The sequence below is a fragment of the Salmo salar genome, chromosome 17 (genome assembly GCF_965601325.2).
Source record: "Salmo salar chromosome 17, fSalSal1, whole genome shotgun sequence".
Taxonomy (NCBI): domain Eukaryota; kingdom Metazoa; phylum Chordata; class Actinopteri; order Salmoniformes; family Salmonidae; genus Salmo; species Salmo salar.
In genome coordinates, this window is record NC_138307.1 from 25714671 (window position 1) to 25731893 (window position 17223).

The window sequence follows — 17223 nt, forward strand, 5'->3', positions numbered from 1 at the left end:
CGGAAGTATGCTAGTTCTGAACATCACATGCCAATGTAAAAGGATGGTTTTTGATATAAATATGAACTTGATTGAACAAAACATGCATGTATTGTATAACATAATGTCCTAGGAGTGTCATCTGATGAAGATCAAAGGTTAGTGCTGCATTTAGCTGTGGTTTTGGTTTTTGTGACATATATGCTTGCTTTGAAAATGGCTGTGTGATTATTTTTGTCAGGATACTCTCCTGACATAATCTAATGTTTTGCTTTCGCTGTAAAGCCTTTTTGAAATTGGACAATGTGGTTAGATTAACGAGAGTCTTGTCTTTAAAATGGTGTAAAAGTCATATGTTTGAGAAATTGAAGTTAGCATTTTTGAGGTATTTGTATTTCGCGCCACGCGATTCCACTGGCTGTTGACTAGGGTAGCCCATAGAAGTTAATGAAAAAATATTTAAGGGTTTTACATGTTTCGCTTGTGCAAACAAGTACAATGCCGACCGACCTCATTTAAAAAACCATCTGATTTACTACGAGAGCACCGTTTTCATTTCAAATAACAGCTCAACTAAAACCCTGTGCTGCACAGAGCGATAAACTTTCCTGCTCTACGGACAATAATCCCCTCGTCAATCACAACGTTAACATTGTTTTATTTAGTCATTAAACACCTGAAAATCAGACATCATTTTGACATTACAATGTGACTAAACAAACAGTACATGGACCTACAGAGGAGTGAATACGGAGTCAAATATAGATCTGCTTTATGTTGGGGGAAGAGAATACATTCAATAGAAAGCCTGTCCTGTCTTCCACACCTTCACATCCACCAATAGAAAGCCCGTCCCATCTTCCACACCTTCACATCCACCAATAGAAAGCCCGTCCCATCTTCCACACCTTAACATCCATCATTGCCTTTATTGTACCACATAAAATAACTCCCTTTGGAAGACAAGCATAGAAATAAAATGACTAGAATGGGGGGGAAAGCCCCTCATATCACAGCCATTTGACACTCGCTTGAATGATTCTATTTTATAATGGTGGCAGGTAGCCTAGTGGTTAAGAGCGTTGGGCCAGTAATGGAAAGGTCGCTGGTGTGAATCCCCGAGCTGACTAGGTGTAAAATCTGTTCATGTGCCCTTGCCCTAACCCTCACTGTGCCTGTAAGTCGCTCTGGATAAGAGTCTGCTAAATTACTAAAATATGAATTGGAAAATGTCTAAGGCTTAGCGAGCATGGAAATAACGGTTAGTTCAGGAGAATATAACAACCCCTTGACAGTACTCACTTGAATGAAAATGTACAATCCAATCATTCAAATTCTGTGTGTTTCAAGGCCTTTTCAGCATCCCAGCCTTTGGTTTAACCCTGCTACTCATCTTAATCTCTGCTTCATTACCTGCTCTGATTCACTATTCAACACTAGTACAAAAAGCAGAGAGGAGCTAAAAGCTGAACAGCACACTGAAACTCAGCCTGCGACCTAAATGACACCCTATTCCCTATATAGGGCACTACTTTAGACCAGCGCCCATAGTGCTGGCGGCAAGAAGCTTAAATTAGGATAGTTAGACTTCAGGATAGAAGCAACTAGGTAAAGAAGTTGGGAGCCAGTGGTTTCTGGAAGGGAGATGTCATGTTTACATTAGTGATATAAAATGGTAGCCTAGTGGTTAGAGCGTTGGGCCAGTAACCAAAAGGTTGGTAGATCAAATCCCCCAGCTGACAAGGTACAAATCTGTCCTTCTGCCCCTGAACAAGGCTGTTAACCCACTGTTCCTAGGCCATCATTGAAAATAAGAATTTGTTCCCAACTGACTTGCCTAGTTAAATAAAGGTTAAATACAAAAAGATATATACTCTGCCTCTCAGGGAGGCTTTGCTGTAGTGATACAGCACAACAGGTTAACAAAAGAAACAACCAACATTGCTACAGAAAAGCAACAATGAAAGAGAGATGTGAGGAATGGAGGGCAGGTGGAGAGAGGGCAGAAGAGAGAGAAGAAGAGAGAAAGATGAGGAAAAAGAGAGGGAGGAAGAAGAGAAAGAAAGATAAAGAGTGAAAGTAGAACTCAGAAGGAGGGGGTTAAATCTCACACATTAGTTCAAGGAAGTCTATCCATTTAAACACACAGTCAGGGTTTCCTAGTAACCCGTTTCCCAGCCAGGACAATGCATCTTTACAGAGAAGTACAATCATTTATTTTCTCCTCCACACCAAGGTAACATTTTCACTCAAAAAGAAATAATTGGCATACAAAATTGCAGCTTAACACAGAAAGACAAACCCCCCAAAAAAGATAACCTATATCACTTCAAACACCATTAGCCATAGACATGTTTGAGTGGTGACAAAGGAATAGGTTGAAGGAAGCCTAACATCATAGTGACAACCATACTATTCAATTATATCAATCCACAGGTCTCCATGTTCTGACACGTGAAAATACAATGTTCTCCAAAATGGATGTGAGTAATACAGGACGCGCGCACACACACACACACACCGGCTGGTGGTGGTGAACACCCTCGTGGTTTTGATGAAGTTAGTGCTGACTGGATGAAATGCAAGGCCCTCTAGCTGCTGGCTCCTGTGTGTGTCTGGTGTGAAGGCAGAGTGATGTTTGTGAAATGAGCCACAGCTAATGGGGTAGGAGTCGTCGTCTGGGGGTTTACCCAAAGGGGTGTGTGTGTGTGTGTGTGTGTGTGTGTGTGTGTGTGTGTGTGTGTGTGTGTGTGTGTGTGTGTGTGTGTGTGTGTGTGTCTAAAGGTTTACCTGAGGATCTGGTGTCAGCTGGTGTGCAGTTAGAAAGGGAGGAGAGGACTCTTCACAGACAGCCAGGCTCCGTACTAACTTTACCTTGGCCTTGGACTGAGAGAGAGTGCAGTGTATTGACAACGGTTCAAAATATATTCCTTTAGATGGCGTGCGTTGATCATTTCAAAACGCCAACGCGAACCGACCAAGTAAAAATACAAACCAAGACGTAAAGGCCAGCAAGCACCAAGCAATCACGACCAACAGAAAATGTTCAGACCTCAAAATGAGTTGGGTGAATCAAATCCAATCCATGCATGTAACTAACGTGATGGTTAGCAAACACGTAAATACACGTAAATAAGTCAATTTAAACATCTGATCATCATGCAAGTGAAGATAAATAATACTAATGCACCACAAGTCTGGATGGTTTTAAAGGGATGACTTCAATCACGTGTCAAACTCATTCCACCGGATGGTTTTAAAGGGATGACTTCAATCACATGTCAAACTCATTCCACCGGATGGTTTTAAAGGGATGACTTCAATCACATGTCAAACTCATTCCACCGGATGGTTTTAAAGGGATGACTTCAATCACATGTCAAACTCATTCCACCGGATGGTTTTAAAGGGATGACTTCAATCACGTGTCAAACTCATTCCACCGGATGGTTTTAAAGGGATGACTTAAATCACATGTCAAACTCATTCCACCGGATGGTTTTAAAGGGATGACTTCAATCACATGTCAAACTCATTCCACCGGATGGTTTTAAAGGGATGACTTAAATCACGTGTCAAACTCATTCCACCGGATGGTTTTAAAGGGATGACTTCAATCACGTGTCAAACTCATTCCACCGGATGGTTTTAAAGGGATGACTTAAATCACATGTCAAACTCATTCCACCGGATGGTTTTAAAGGGATGACTTCAATCACATGTCAAACTCATTCCACCGGATGGTTTTAAAGGGATGACTTCAATCACGTGTCAAACTCATTCCACCGGATGGTTTTAAAGGGATGACTTAAATCACGTGTCAAACTCATTCCACCGGATGGTTTTAAAGGGATGACTTAAATCACATGTCAAACTCATTCCACCGGATGGTTTTAAAGGGATGACTTCAATCACATGTCAAACTCATTCCACCGGATGGTTTTAAAGGGATGACTTCAATCACGTGTCAAACTCATTCCACCGGATGGTTTTAAAGGGATGACTTAAATCACGTGTCAAACTCATTCCACCGGATGGTTTTAAAGGGATGACTTCAATCACGTGTCAAACTCATTCCACCGGATGGTTTTAAAGGGATGACTAAATCACGTGTCAAACTCATTCCACCGGATGGTTTTAAAGGGATGACTTCAATCACATGTCAAACTCATTCCACCGGATGGTTTTAAAGGGATGACTTCAATCACATGTCAAACTCATTCCACCGGATGGTTTTAAAGGGATGACTAAATCACGTGTCAAACTCATTCCACCGGATGGTTTTAAAGGGATGACTTCAATCACATGTCAAACTCATTCCACCGGATGGTTTTAAAGGGATGACTAAATCACGTGTCAAACTCATTCCACAGAGGGCCGAGTGTCTGCATGTCCCTTGTACTGGATTGATAAATGAAGGTTACTAATTAGTAAAGAACTCACCTGGTTGTCTAGGTCTGAACTGAAAGGACAAACCCTCTGACACTAGGGCCTCCACGGAATGAGTATGAACCCCCCTGTTCACTACAGAACAAGAACCAAGTCAACAGCAGGCAAATATAGATAGTCTTCTGAGCAGAAACACTTGAGATAAAATGATAATGTATGTGGTAGTTGCCAGGCAGACATACCAGGCATCATGCTAATCCACCGACTGTACCTTAGAGCCCCTCACGGGCTGGCCAGCTGATACAGGAGACTGCTGCTGTCCCAAACAGACCAAAAAGGAGGAGTTTAGCTAACAAAACTACAAGGTTAAATAATATTGTGGTCCAGAACAACAGGAAGGCTGAATACATACGTCATACATGTTGGACGTCAACGTACATCCTACTAAAGAGCTCAGCCAATCAATATAGGCATGTGACAAAACACGAAGAGGAGCCCTTTTTGGGCCAAGATGAATTCTCACCCTAGTGATTCAAACACCTTCCTGTCTGAGAAATTAGACCCAGAGTTCTGTCTCACTACTATGTACATTTAACTGAATTTTCTGTCAGATCATTTTCACATCTCCCTCCGTCTCAGACCCATTTTCCTGTCATGTAGACTAGAGCAAAGAGCAGTGTTCTGAGGTTGGAGAGGAACAGGAAGCAGGAGAGGAATGGTGTGGTGAGACAGAGCAGTGTTCTGAGGTTGGAGAGGAACAGGAAGCAGGAGAGGAATGGTGTGGTGAGACAGAGCAGTGTTCTGAGGTTGGAGAGGAACAGGAAGCAGGAGAGGAATGGTGTGGTGAGACAGAGCAGTGTTCTGAGGTTGGAGAGGAACAGGAAGCAGGAGAGGAATGGTGTGGTGAGACAGAGCAGTGTTCTGAGGTTGGAGAGGAACAGGAAGCAGGAGAGGAATGGTGTGGTGAGACAGAGCAGTGTTCTGAGGTTGGAGAGGAACAGGGGAGAAGTCCTAGAGAGTCAGAGGCGAAGGCTGAGTCTGATTTAGACAGAACGGATGGCAGGCCCCATGCTCCTCTCGGGCTGCCGCTGAGACACCGTCTGTACACACACACACACACAGACACTCCCTCTTCTCTTGGTCCCGTCCTCTAAAACCAACCAGAGGACAGTTCCTTTCCCCGCTGCGCTGGAGGGTCAGATAACATTCATGAAATAAAGATGGAAATGGACCGTTTCCATTTCCAGGCATGTGTATGAACCTTAGAGACAGAGAGTGGCGTGTGTGTGTGCGTGCGCACGCGTCTCACAGTAGGTGTGAACGCACCAGTAGATCAGATAATTGAACAGGGCAGAAAGGAAAGGAACAATGAGAGAGGAGAGAGAAGGAAACGCTGACGTCTGCACTACAAGGTACCTGGCCTGAGAGAGAGAACGCGGCAGGGGCAGATGGTGGCAAAGTCACAGAGGAGACACACAGAGAGAAACACACACCCCTCCCTCTCTCCCCCCACCCAGCACCCATGCAGTCTCTCTCTCAGGGTGACACACAGGAAGTTTGTAGATAAGCCAGGATTTGAGATCCAGATTATCTGTCTTCTTCAGTCTGGCTGGGGTGCCAGCCACCAACCGCTTTTACTTGTCCTGCTTCCCATTTATACTCCTGCCTCCAGCATTACCTCCAACCCTGAGACATTACCGCCAACCCTGAGACATTACCCTCCCTCCTGCCTCCAGCATTACCTGCAACCCTGAGACAACACCCCGTCAACATTACCTGCAACCCTGAGACAATACCCCGTCAACATTACCTGCAACCCTGAGACAACACCCCGTCACATTACCTCCAACCCTGAGACAATACCCCGTCAACATTACCTCCAACCCTGAGACAACACCCCGTCACATTACCTCCAACCCTGAGACAACACCCCGTCAACATTACCTCCAACCCTGAGACAATACCCCGTCAACATTACCTCCAACCCTGAGACAACACCCCGTCACATTACCTCCAACCCTGAGACAACACCCCGTCAACATTACCTCCAACCCTGAGACAACACCCCGTCAACATTACCTCCAACCCTGAGACAACACCCCGTCACATTACCTCCAACCCTGAGACAACACCCCGTCAACATTACCTCCAACCCTGAGACAACACCCCGTCACATTACCTCCAACCCTGAGACAACACCCCGTCAGCATTACCTCCAACCCTGAGACAACACCCCGTCAGCATTACCTCCAACCCTGAGACAACACCCCGTCAACATTACCTCCAACCCTGAGACAACACCCCGTCACATTACCTCCAACCCTGAGACAACACCCCGTCAACATTACCTCCAACCCTGAGACAACACCCCGTCACATTACCTCCAACCCTGAGACAACACCCCGTCACATTACCTCCAACCCTGAGACAATACCCCGTCAACATTACCTCCAACCCTGAGACAATACCCCGTCAACATTACCTCCAACCCTGAGACAACACCCCGTCACATTACCTCCAACCCTGAGACAATACCCCGTCAACATTACCTGCAACCCTGAGACAACACCCCGTCAACATTACCTCCAACCCTGAGACAAAGGAACATTTTGCTGCACTGTATCAGCACATCTTCCACCAACGTATTTTAGCTGTTACAGTAGAGTATTTTAATGACTGATCCTGAGCTCAATGACATTACTATAGTTAAATTATATTACCATATTTACATTTCTGCCAGAGTAGTGGTAAAACATGTTCAAATTGTGGATGTGATAATAGAAAACTGATCTTCTCATTGGTCCACACTAAAAGGCTCTGTTTGTGTTTACACCGGTGTGTTTACCTGTGACGTTTCCCTCTTGTTGTCACAGCAGCTTCCGTCTTGGTGACCGGTGGCATTGTGTTCCAGCACCAGGCTCCCAGCCTGTTTGGGTTTGTCCTTCACACCGTTCCGCCTGCTGTCTGCTCCTAGTGTTGTGGTTCCGGTCCAGTCTGCTGCCTCCAGCTCCACTCCAGCCTCACAAACCTTCATGGTCTCAGTCCTACTGATGTCCTTTACAGTAACAGGATCAGACATCCTCATCAGACGCACAGCTTACAGAGAGTCTCTATACAACACTGCTGTTACTGGGGTCCTAGAGATGGAGAAAGAGACAGAGACAGACGATGGAGAGAGACTGGGATTTTACTAATCAAAATGCAAATCATTTTCCATTACAGCTAAAACACATATTTTACCTACAGTCAGAGAAGAGAGAGAAAACATGGGCATTGAAATATCATGCATTTACAGAGAATAGAGAAAGAGAGAAAACATGGGCTAAAGAGATAGACGTTTACAATATTAGTTAGAACATCTGAAATCTAATGACTACTGTAATGGGGCTAATGCAGGGACAGTGACAAGGCAGTGGTTTCTGGTAATAATGTGGCCTAATTATGCAGCAAGTCTCTCTTGCAGCAGCATAGAGAAGAGGGGTGGGGAGGCTTAGGGAAGGAGGCAGAGAGAGGAGAAGAAGGAAGGAGACATCATAGAGAGGACATGATGGGAGGGGTAGGGAAGGAGACATCTGGTTTATGAGAGCTGTGATTAATGATTTTAATTAGAGGTTGAGAGGCCCCATCTGATTCAGTCCCTGACATTAACACTGTAGCTCTGTGCCTCTGTCTCAATTTGGCTTTCCTTGATTCCTTCTCAAACTCCGTGGCGGAGAAGGTCAGAGGGGAGTGACCAATTCATTTTGAGGATAGAGGAATCCCAGAAAGACACACTGAGAAAGAGACAGCCAGTACTATTGGAGGACAGAACTTGTGGCTATAGATAAATACCACTGACACCCTGGATTCCAGAATGTTCAAAGAGTGCAATGACTCCATGACTCTACAGCCCTCTATAGGCAGTCATCAATAAAACGGCACAATACAGTGTAGAACATTCCATTTGACTGCTGATGGGCAAGGAGACCACCAGCTCCTCTAAACCATTGACAACTATGTGCCGTTGAAGGGATTGTTAAATAAATGGAACTAGTTGGTTTCAATATCATCACGTCCTGAAGACCAGTCAGAACTACACATTTCACAGAATTCCACATTTAGCTTCATCAGAGTTATACAGAAAGGAACTGCATGCTTTTCATGATCCATAAGTTTAGCAATTGATCATGTAATTTCAGATAGGTGAAGGTAGCATTTTACCAGAGAACAGTAGGCTGGCTACACAGAGAGAGGAGTACTGGAGATCAGTAGGCTGGCTACACAGAGAAAAGTACTGGAGAACAGTAGGCTGGCTACACAGAGAAAAGTACTGGAGAACAGTAGGCTGGCTACACAGAGAGAGTAGTACTGGAGATCAGTAGGCTGGCTACACAGAGAAAAGTACTGGAGAACAGTAGGCTGGCTACACAGAGAAAAGTACTGGAGATCAGTAGGCTGGCTACACAGAGAAAAGTACTGGAGATCAGTAGGCTGGCTACACAGAGAAAAGTACTGGAGAACAGTAGGCTGGCTACACAGAGAAAAGTACTGGAGAACAGTAGGCTGGCTACACAGAGAAAAGTACTGGAGAACAGTAGGCTGGCTACACAGAGAAAAGTACTGGAGAACAGTAGGCTGGCTACACAGAGAAAAGTACTGGAGAACAGTAGGCTGGCTACACAGAGAAAAGTACTGGAGAACAGTAGGCTGGCTACACAGAGAAAAGTACTGGAGAACAGTAGGCTGGCTACACAGAGAAAAGTACTGGAGAACAGTAGGCTGGCTACACAGAGAAAAGTACTGGAGAACAGTAGGCTGGCTACACAGAGAAAGTACTGGAGAACAGTAGGCTGGCTACACAGAGAGAAGTACTGGAGAACAGTAGGCTGGCTACACAGAGAAAAGTACTGGAGAACAGTAGGCTGGCTACACAGAGAAAAGTACTGGAGAACAGTAGGCTGGCTACACAGAGAAAAGTACTGGAGAACAGTAGGCTGGCTACACAGAGAAAAGTACTGGAGAACAGTAGGCTGGCTACACAGAGAAAAGTACTGGAGAACAGTAGGCTGGCTACACAGAGAAAAGTACTGGAGATCAGTAGGCTGGCTACACAGAGAAAAGTACTGGAGAACAGTAGGCTGGCTACACAGAGAAAAGTACTGGAGAACAGTAGGCTGGCTACACAGAGAAAAGTACTGGAGAACAGTAGGCTGGCTACACAGAGAAAAGTACTGGAGAACAGTAGGCTGGCTACACAGAGAAAAGTACTGGAGAACAGTAGGCTGGCTACACAGAGAAAAGTACTGGAGAACAGTAGGCTGGCTACACAGAGAAAAGTACTGGAGAACAGTAGGCTGGCTACACAGAGAAAAGTACTGGAGATCAGTAGGCTGGCTACACAGAGAAAAGTACTGGAGAACCGTAGCTCCACATCAGTCAAAGCAGTCTGCTGATAGAATTGGCCGTTTGTGAATTCTCATCTGAGTGGAGAAGTGCAACTGAAGAACGAAATGAGTCTGATGCGGAGCAGATATTACAATAAGAAGCATTGTAGATCTGCGTTTACAAAACACAGGAAGTTTAATCTTTCTGCGTTAGGGTGACACCTAAGATTAACTTGCTCGTTATCTAAGTACGTGGCTGAATTAATAACGTCACAGGGCATCATATTGTGTTAGTTTTCTGCCGTGTTTGAGGTGTCAAAGCCCGTTGGATGAGTTATCTGTACAGCTGCCACTGCAGCTTGACTTCCTTGTGTTTTTCCTCTCAGATCTGGGCTGTCTGCTGCTCCCCCATCTTCAGAACAGAGCAGGCCCGTTGCCCTAGCGACGCCACAGTGTCCTTCAGACAAGCATGTGGTCAAAACTTTTCATTTGCACAATGTCTCTCACTCACATTCGCTTGTAAAATGTCTAAACGCAACAAAAATATCATTCGGTAGCTCCTACCTATATATGTATCACTTTATGAGCTGCATTGCCTGCCTTCGCAATTTGTTTATTTTCGTTTGCACTCGTTAGCATATTTAGCTAGCAACCTCCATGGAAATGTGCTGTTACTTGTGCTAATTTTGTTTTTATTCTGCTAATAGACGCCCAATGGGCTTCTTTGCATTTGTGTGTACTAAGCCAGTAGTACCGTAAATCCCGGTGTGAGAGAAGGACGGTATGAGGATATGACAATTTGGAAACCGCCCAACCCTACTATAGATATTTATATACAGCCATCTAGTTTATCCCCTGAATGTTAACTAGCCATATTGACGTGATTTGTTGTCAACCAACTAGCCAATTTGACGTGGTCCCTCAGTCAATGTCGTCTATCACATCTGTCAGCAGCAATCCTGATTAAACCCTTATTAACAATGTTGAAACGGGGATAATGTTAGCCAACTTCGCTAGGTAGGCTAGGTTGGAGAAAAAAAACTACATTAGGTCTACTTATCACTATATGTCTGGCCAACTGTTTCTCCCGGAAGCTTGTAACGTAAACATTATCATCAGGTAGCTAGCAAAGTAAACATTATCATCAGGTAGCTAGCAAAGCAAACATTATCATGAGGTAGCTAGCAAAGCAAACATTATCATCAGGTAGCTAGCAAAGCAAACATTATCATCAGGTAGCTAGCAAAGCAAACATTATCATCAGGTAGCTAGCAAAGCAAACATTATCATCAGGTAGCTAGCAAAGCAAACATTATCATCAGGTAGCTAGCAAAGCAAACATTATCATCAGGTAGCTAGCAAAGCAAACATTATCATCAGGTAGCTAGCAAAGCAAACATTATCATCAGGTAGCTAGCAAAGCAAACATTATCATCAGGTAGCTAGCAAAGTAAATATCAGATAACAGTACATAGGCGAATTCGCCCTTCTGCTGCTTGACAGGCAGAGCCCACAAAGGATGGGAAATTCACCTAAAACCACTCATACTAGGCAAGTATATTTCATTTATTTTATATCACTCATATCCAATTAATGGTGGCCAATATTGAACGATAATGTGAGGCTAAATGATCAATTGATGTTTAGTGAAGAAAAGCATGCAGTTCCTTGCTGTAGAACTCTGATAGAGATAAACATGGAATAATGGGATGTGTTAGTCGGACTCTGCTCTTCAAGAGGTGCTGATATTATAACCAAATAGTTCATATATTTAACAATCCCTTGAAAACAGCACCTTACCTGTCCAGAATTGGATTCAGTAATGTAAGTTTTAGATTACCCAAACTCCGTAATGTAATCTGATTATGTTCCGTTACCTTTGGATTACTTCCCCAATAATTTGTTTCATTGTTGATATATTTCCAAAATGTTTGGTATATAAACAATACAATTTTCAAGATACAGAAGTTCCAAAATACAGAAATACAGCAGGTATGATGTAAAGCGCGTCACACCGGCTTTTAGAAAAGGATCCATCATAGTGGTCTCCGATTGGGTGGTCATCATAGTGGTCTCCGATTGGGTGGTCATCATAGTGGTCTCCGATTGGGTGGTCATCATAGTGGTCTCCGATTGGGTGGTCATCATAGTGGTCTCCGATTGGGTGGTCATCATAGTGGTCTCCGATTGGGTGGTCATCATAGTGGTCTCCGATTGGTGGTCATCATAGTGGTCTCTGATTGGTGGTCATCATAATGGTCTCTGATTGGTGGTCAGACTCTCTCGTAGAACAAACTGAAACACCTTTTTTCCATGCTGAATTGAATGTCACTGAGAAACCGAAAGGTGTCAAAATGCATTTCTTTCTCTCACAAACATCCTTTCTGAATTTGAAAGTAATCATCTAGTTTTTCAAAGGTATCTCATTACAATATTTTAGCTGGTATTGTAACTGATACATTTTTTTTTTTGTAAATCAGATTACATTGTACTCAGTTACTCCCCCAAACCTGCTCCTCTCACACCCATCTTCAAGCCTTTACATGCTCTCTTCAATAACAAAATGTATGTTCTTTTGTTCTGCAGTGCTATTTGAGTTATTTTACTGAATACTGAGTGGAAACTGGCTGAGAGGCAGATCAAAAATGTTCATCTTGAAGAGAAAGAACTATAACACCAGGCTGGTCTAAGTTATTCCGGCACACAAACGACATCTTTTCTACTCAAGTGCAGCGTTGCTGATTTGAAATATCTGTCAGTCTATCTCAACTGAAGTGATGTCAATGCTGTTTTTAAAATTTCCCCCCGGCCCACCAATGTACTTTGTGGCCAATGGCCTATGCTCCTTACAGGAAGCTACTTACTGGGTGCTGCTGGGCCTGTGGTGGTGACGTCCTACAGGGGGTGAGAAGCCTCTGGGAGCAGCAGTCCTGTGCCACCGCTGGTTTGTCACTGTAACGTCTCGTGCTGCGGAGCCTGTCGCTAACTCTGAGGGAGAGTCCCATGTCCTTAGCACCAGCTCGGAGTCTCTGGTGTCCAGATCGGAACGGCCTCGGTGGCACTGCCCTCCAAGCTGCTCATGGCCATCACAGACCTGTCACAGGGAGAGAAGGGAGAGGTCAGGGGGTCAGGACCCTTAGAGAACTGGGGAACACTGATGGAATGGGGTTATAGGTCGCTGACAGTGACAGAGCTGACATGGACAGACAGAGTCCAGGGGATATCACGTGTGTGAGTGCGAGAGAGAAAAATGGGGAAAGAGAGAGAGACAGGGAAAGAGACAGTGATATTGTGGCTGTGCATGCCTATGTGTAAAACAGGTTTCATCCATCAGAGCCATTGAGTGCATGGAGGGTCGTGCTAAACCCACTCTGTCGTGACAGTTATGTAAAACAGAGCAGCATTACATATTCAGGAATAACAGCCGTAAAAAACAGAAGATAACACTTTTCAATCAAAACCCTATGACATTTAGAATACCAATTTTGGAGTGGACACTGACAGACATATCATTTTCCACATGGAAGCTTCACATCGAAGGTAACAGATGGGCTGTAACAGACTCTCCATCTTCAGTCAGAAGGGCTCTACATCTTTGCCCATGTTCTTCTACTCCACTCCAACCTTCCTCCTAGTCCCAGAGCTATCTACCGGGCAGAGCGCCCGCCACAGTAAGCTCTCTCTGGCACCCAGTAGGCAGTCCCGTCTCCCGATTCCACACAGTCCCGTCTCCACACAGTCCCGTCTCCACACAGTCCCGTCAAAAGGTCAAGTGGTGGATTCCTGCTCTCTTTATAATCCTTTTTCACCATACCTTACCCTACCTCACCATACCTTGCTGTGTATGCAAATCCTGGTTTGACAGTAAACTGCAGACACTACTAGACCAAAGGTAACCTCCAGTCTGGCAGTCAGCAGCAACACAAAGAGAGGTGTGGAACTTCACATGACTACAGTCAGCCCTAATAGCTGGTGACACCAGTAGAACTCAACCAACCAGACAGACAGCAAGAGACACAAGCTGCATTAGGAGTCAGAGCTGTGCTGCACGGACAGGGAGGAACAGCAGGGCTGAGCTAGCCACTGAGTTCAGGAGATCACCGTGTCAGGGCCAGGTCTGTGTCAGGGCCAGGTCTGTGTCAGGGCCAGGTCTGTGTCAGGGCCAGGTCTGTGTCAGGGCCAGGTCTGTGTGACACATGGGGGAGGGGATGTCAGGGACAGGTCTGTGTCAGGGACAGGTCTGTGTGACACATGGGGGAGGGGGTGTCAGGGACAGGTCTGTGTCAGGGACAGTCTGTGTGACACATGGGGGAGGGGGTGTCAGGGACAGGTCTGTGTCAGGGACAGTCTGTGTGACGCATGGGGGAGGGGGTGTCAGGGACAGGTCTGTGTCAGGGACAGTCTGTGTGACACATGGGGGAGGGGGTGTCAGGGACAGGTCTGTGTCAGGGACAGTCTGTGTGACACATGGGGGAGGGGGTGTCAGGGACAGGTCTGTGTCAGGGACAGTCTGTGTGACACATGGGGGAGGGGGTGTCAGGGACAGGTCTGTGTCAGGGACAGTCTGTGTGACACATGGGGGAGGGGGTGTCAGGGACAGTGGGCTTAATGCATGCAGATGGAACGCAGTGTGACACACACGAATAAACACTGGCAGGCACAAACAGACCAGAAGTCTATACATACCCAAGAGATCACACACACACACACAGCCCAGTAGAATCCTCTGGGTCTCCTGTTACTGAGCAGCTCCTCTGTATTTGACAACAGAATCTGAGGCTCTGAGTTGATCTGAGTGGTTGAACCGTTAAGAGCCTCTTCACTTCACAGTCCCTTTACCTCCATTCCCCACGGTACAAACACACCCATACTGCCTGCCTGTAGAAGTGGTGAATAAGTGCCTAAGCCTTTTTCCACGCTATACTTTTCTGCCCATGAAAATGTATTCTCAAAAAGCTACAATGAGGTCAGAAGGGCACAGCCACTCTGCCAGCCAGGGGAATGGGAGCTAACTAATCATATGCCGGCTGTAAATGGACCACTCAATGACAATTATGTTAGCACAGCGAATAGGAAATTGCTCCTGTGGAATGCACAAGAGGCCATTCTGATTGCACGCACAGACAGGGCGGTCCACACCAGGCTTGGGCGGTACCTCGCCCCCTGCCCAAGTGCTGGGGGGGAAGAGCGGGAGGGAGCAGCGAGAGGAGACTCTCTCCCTCCCTCCCGCCCAGACTTTGTGTAGGAGGATGGAACAATACAAGAGCAGAGAAAAGCAGCCAAAGCCATCCATCCATCCAACATACTGTGTAGCTAACAGACAGACACATCCATGAGGCGGTCTTCTCCAGCTCTACAGTCACACAGAAAACAAGCGTGGGAAAGCATAGAAAGATAAAATGTAGCACGTAACCAACCATCAATTCACAGGAATAGTAATACTGTTTACTTTAATCCCAATAAATAACATTGATTATCAGCGTGTTGAACAGGGTAAATAAACCCGTATCCCAGCTCAGAGCCATTTCTGCTAATAAGGAGAGTTATTGATTAGAGAGAGCTGATGATAATTCAGACTTAAGCCCTCTGGGGTATAAAGTGCAGACTAAAGGTATTCATTTCATCGCTCAGCCTCAATTACAGGTAAATGTGCTTAACAAGTCACATAACAAGTTGCATGGACTCACTGTGTGTACAATAAGTGTTTAACATGATTTTTGAATGACTGTCTCATCTTTGTACCCCACACATACCGATAATTGTAAGGTCCCTCAGTCGAACAGTGAATTTCAAACACAGATTCAACCACAAAGACCAAGGAGATTTTCCAATGCCTCTCAAAGCAGGGCAAATAAAAGCAGACATTGCATATCCCTTTGAGCATGTTGAAGTTATTAATTACACTTTGGATGATGTATCAACACACCCCGTCACTACAAAGACACAGGCGTCCTTCCTAAGTCAATTGCCGGAGAGGAAGGAAACCGCTCAGGGATTTCACCATGAGGACAATGGTGACTTTAAAACAGTTACAGAGCTTAATGGCTGTGATAGGAGAAAACTGAGGATGGATCAACAACATTGCAGTTACTCTACAATAATAACCTAAATGACAGAGTGAAAAAAAAATCATGCAAAATATTCTTTAAAAAAATAATTTCAAAAAATACTAAACATGCATCCTATTTGCAACAAGGCACTAAAATAATACTGCAAACAAATTGACAAAGCAATTAACTGTTTGTCCTGAATACAAAGTGTTATGTTTAGGGCAAATAGTGGTGGCTGCATCATGTCATGGGTATGCTTGTAATCGTTAAGGACTGGGGAGTTATTTAGGATTTTTTTTTTAAAGAGCTAAGCACAGGTAAAATCCTAGAGGAAAACCTGGTTCAGTCTGGTTTCCACCAGACACTGGGAGATGCATTCACCTTCCAGCAGGACAATAACCTAAAACAAGTTGACTCAAATCTGCTTGAAAATCTATGGCAAGACCTGAAAATGGTTGTCTAGCAATGATGAACAACCAATTTGACAGAGCTTGAAGAATTATGAAAATCATTTTTATTTATCTATTTATTCTATTTTTTTTAAATGGGCAAATGTTGCACAATCCAGGTGTGGAAAGCTCTTCGAGACTTACCCAGAAAGACTCACAGCTGTAAATCGCAGCCAAAGGTGCTTCTACAAAGTATTGACTCATGGTGTGTGAATACTATGTAAATTAAATATTAAAGTATTTTATTAAAAATAAATTAGCTAACATTCCTAAAAACATTTTCACTGTCATTATGGGGGTATTGAGTGTAGATGGGTGAGAAAAAAATATTTTTTATCCATTTTGAATTCCGGCTGTAACAACAAAATGTGGAATAAGTGAAGGGGTATGAATACTTTCTGAAGGCACTCTAGTGGAGTCAGTCATTAAAAACTCATTTGTAATAACAGAAACACCTGCAGAAACAATATACTGAGGAGCAGAAATGCAAGCTGTGCAGAGACAACGCAACACAAGCCTCTTAATGGCTTATCTATGGTAATTAGTGTACTGATGAAAGAAAGCGACGCCAAGACACAACGGTAATCAGAACACAGCCCCTGTTCACCAATACATTGCAGTGTTTCTCCTAGGATTTTTTTCAGCAGCGGTGGCAAAGTGTCATGACATTTTGGTAATTTTAGATTCTCCCTGACCGTCTAGTTTTTATTCTGCTGATTGTTAGTTCTCAAAGATGATCTTATTTATAAATGTATTGCTCCATTATATTTTCTACATAATTTATATCTGGTTTTAGTCGTTTAAGTTTACACGGAAAATGTTTTCCTATCCCGAGAAGTGTGTATGCATGCATGCATGTATGTATGTATATATATATATTTTACATTTGTAGTTTAGCCCACGATTTAGCAGTGTAGGTGCGCTGCTGATAAATTCATATTGGGGATTCACTGAACACAGTCGACAGATCCCCCGTTCCCCAACACACTGAAC

The 17223-nt window shown here is 44.4% G+C and overlaps 1 protein-coding gene across 10 annotated transcripts in view; it reads right to left on the reverse strand.

The window, feature by feature from the left end:
* The window catches only part of LOC106574832 (R3H domain-containing protein 1), a 51206-nt gene that overhangs the window by 27859 nt on the left and 6124 nt on the right, over positions 1 to 17223 (reverse strand). For 7 of the 10 annotated variants that reach the window (XM_082963689.1, XM_082963694.1, XM_082963692.1 and 4 more), the window contains exons 2-5: positions 12596 to 12825; positions 7214 to 7505; positions 4640 to 4684; positions 2770 to 2865 (exon numbers count right to left, since the gene is read on the reverse strand). In XM_082963689.1, the coding sequence (XP_082819815.1) occupies positions 2770 to 2865; positions 4640 to 4684; positions 7214 to 7453 (381 nt within the window). In that variant the 5' untranslated portion in view covers positions 7454 to 7505; positions 12596 to 12825. Of the gene's footprint in view, positions 1 to 2769; positions 2866 to 4639; positions 4685 to 7213; positions 7506 to 11746; positions 12063 to 12595; positions 12826 to 17223 lie in introns of all 10 variants that reach the window. The other 3 variants (XM_082963687.1, XM_082963688.1, XM_082963691.1) reach the window with 3 other exon arrangements.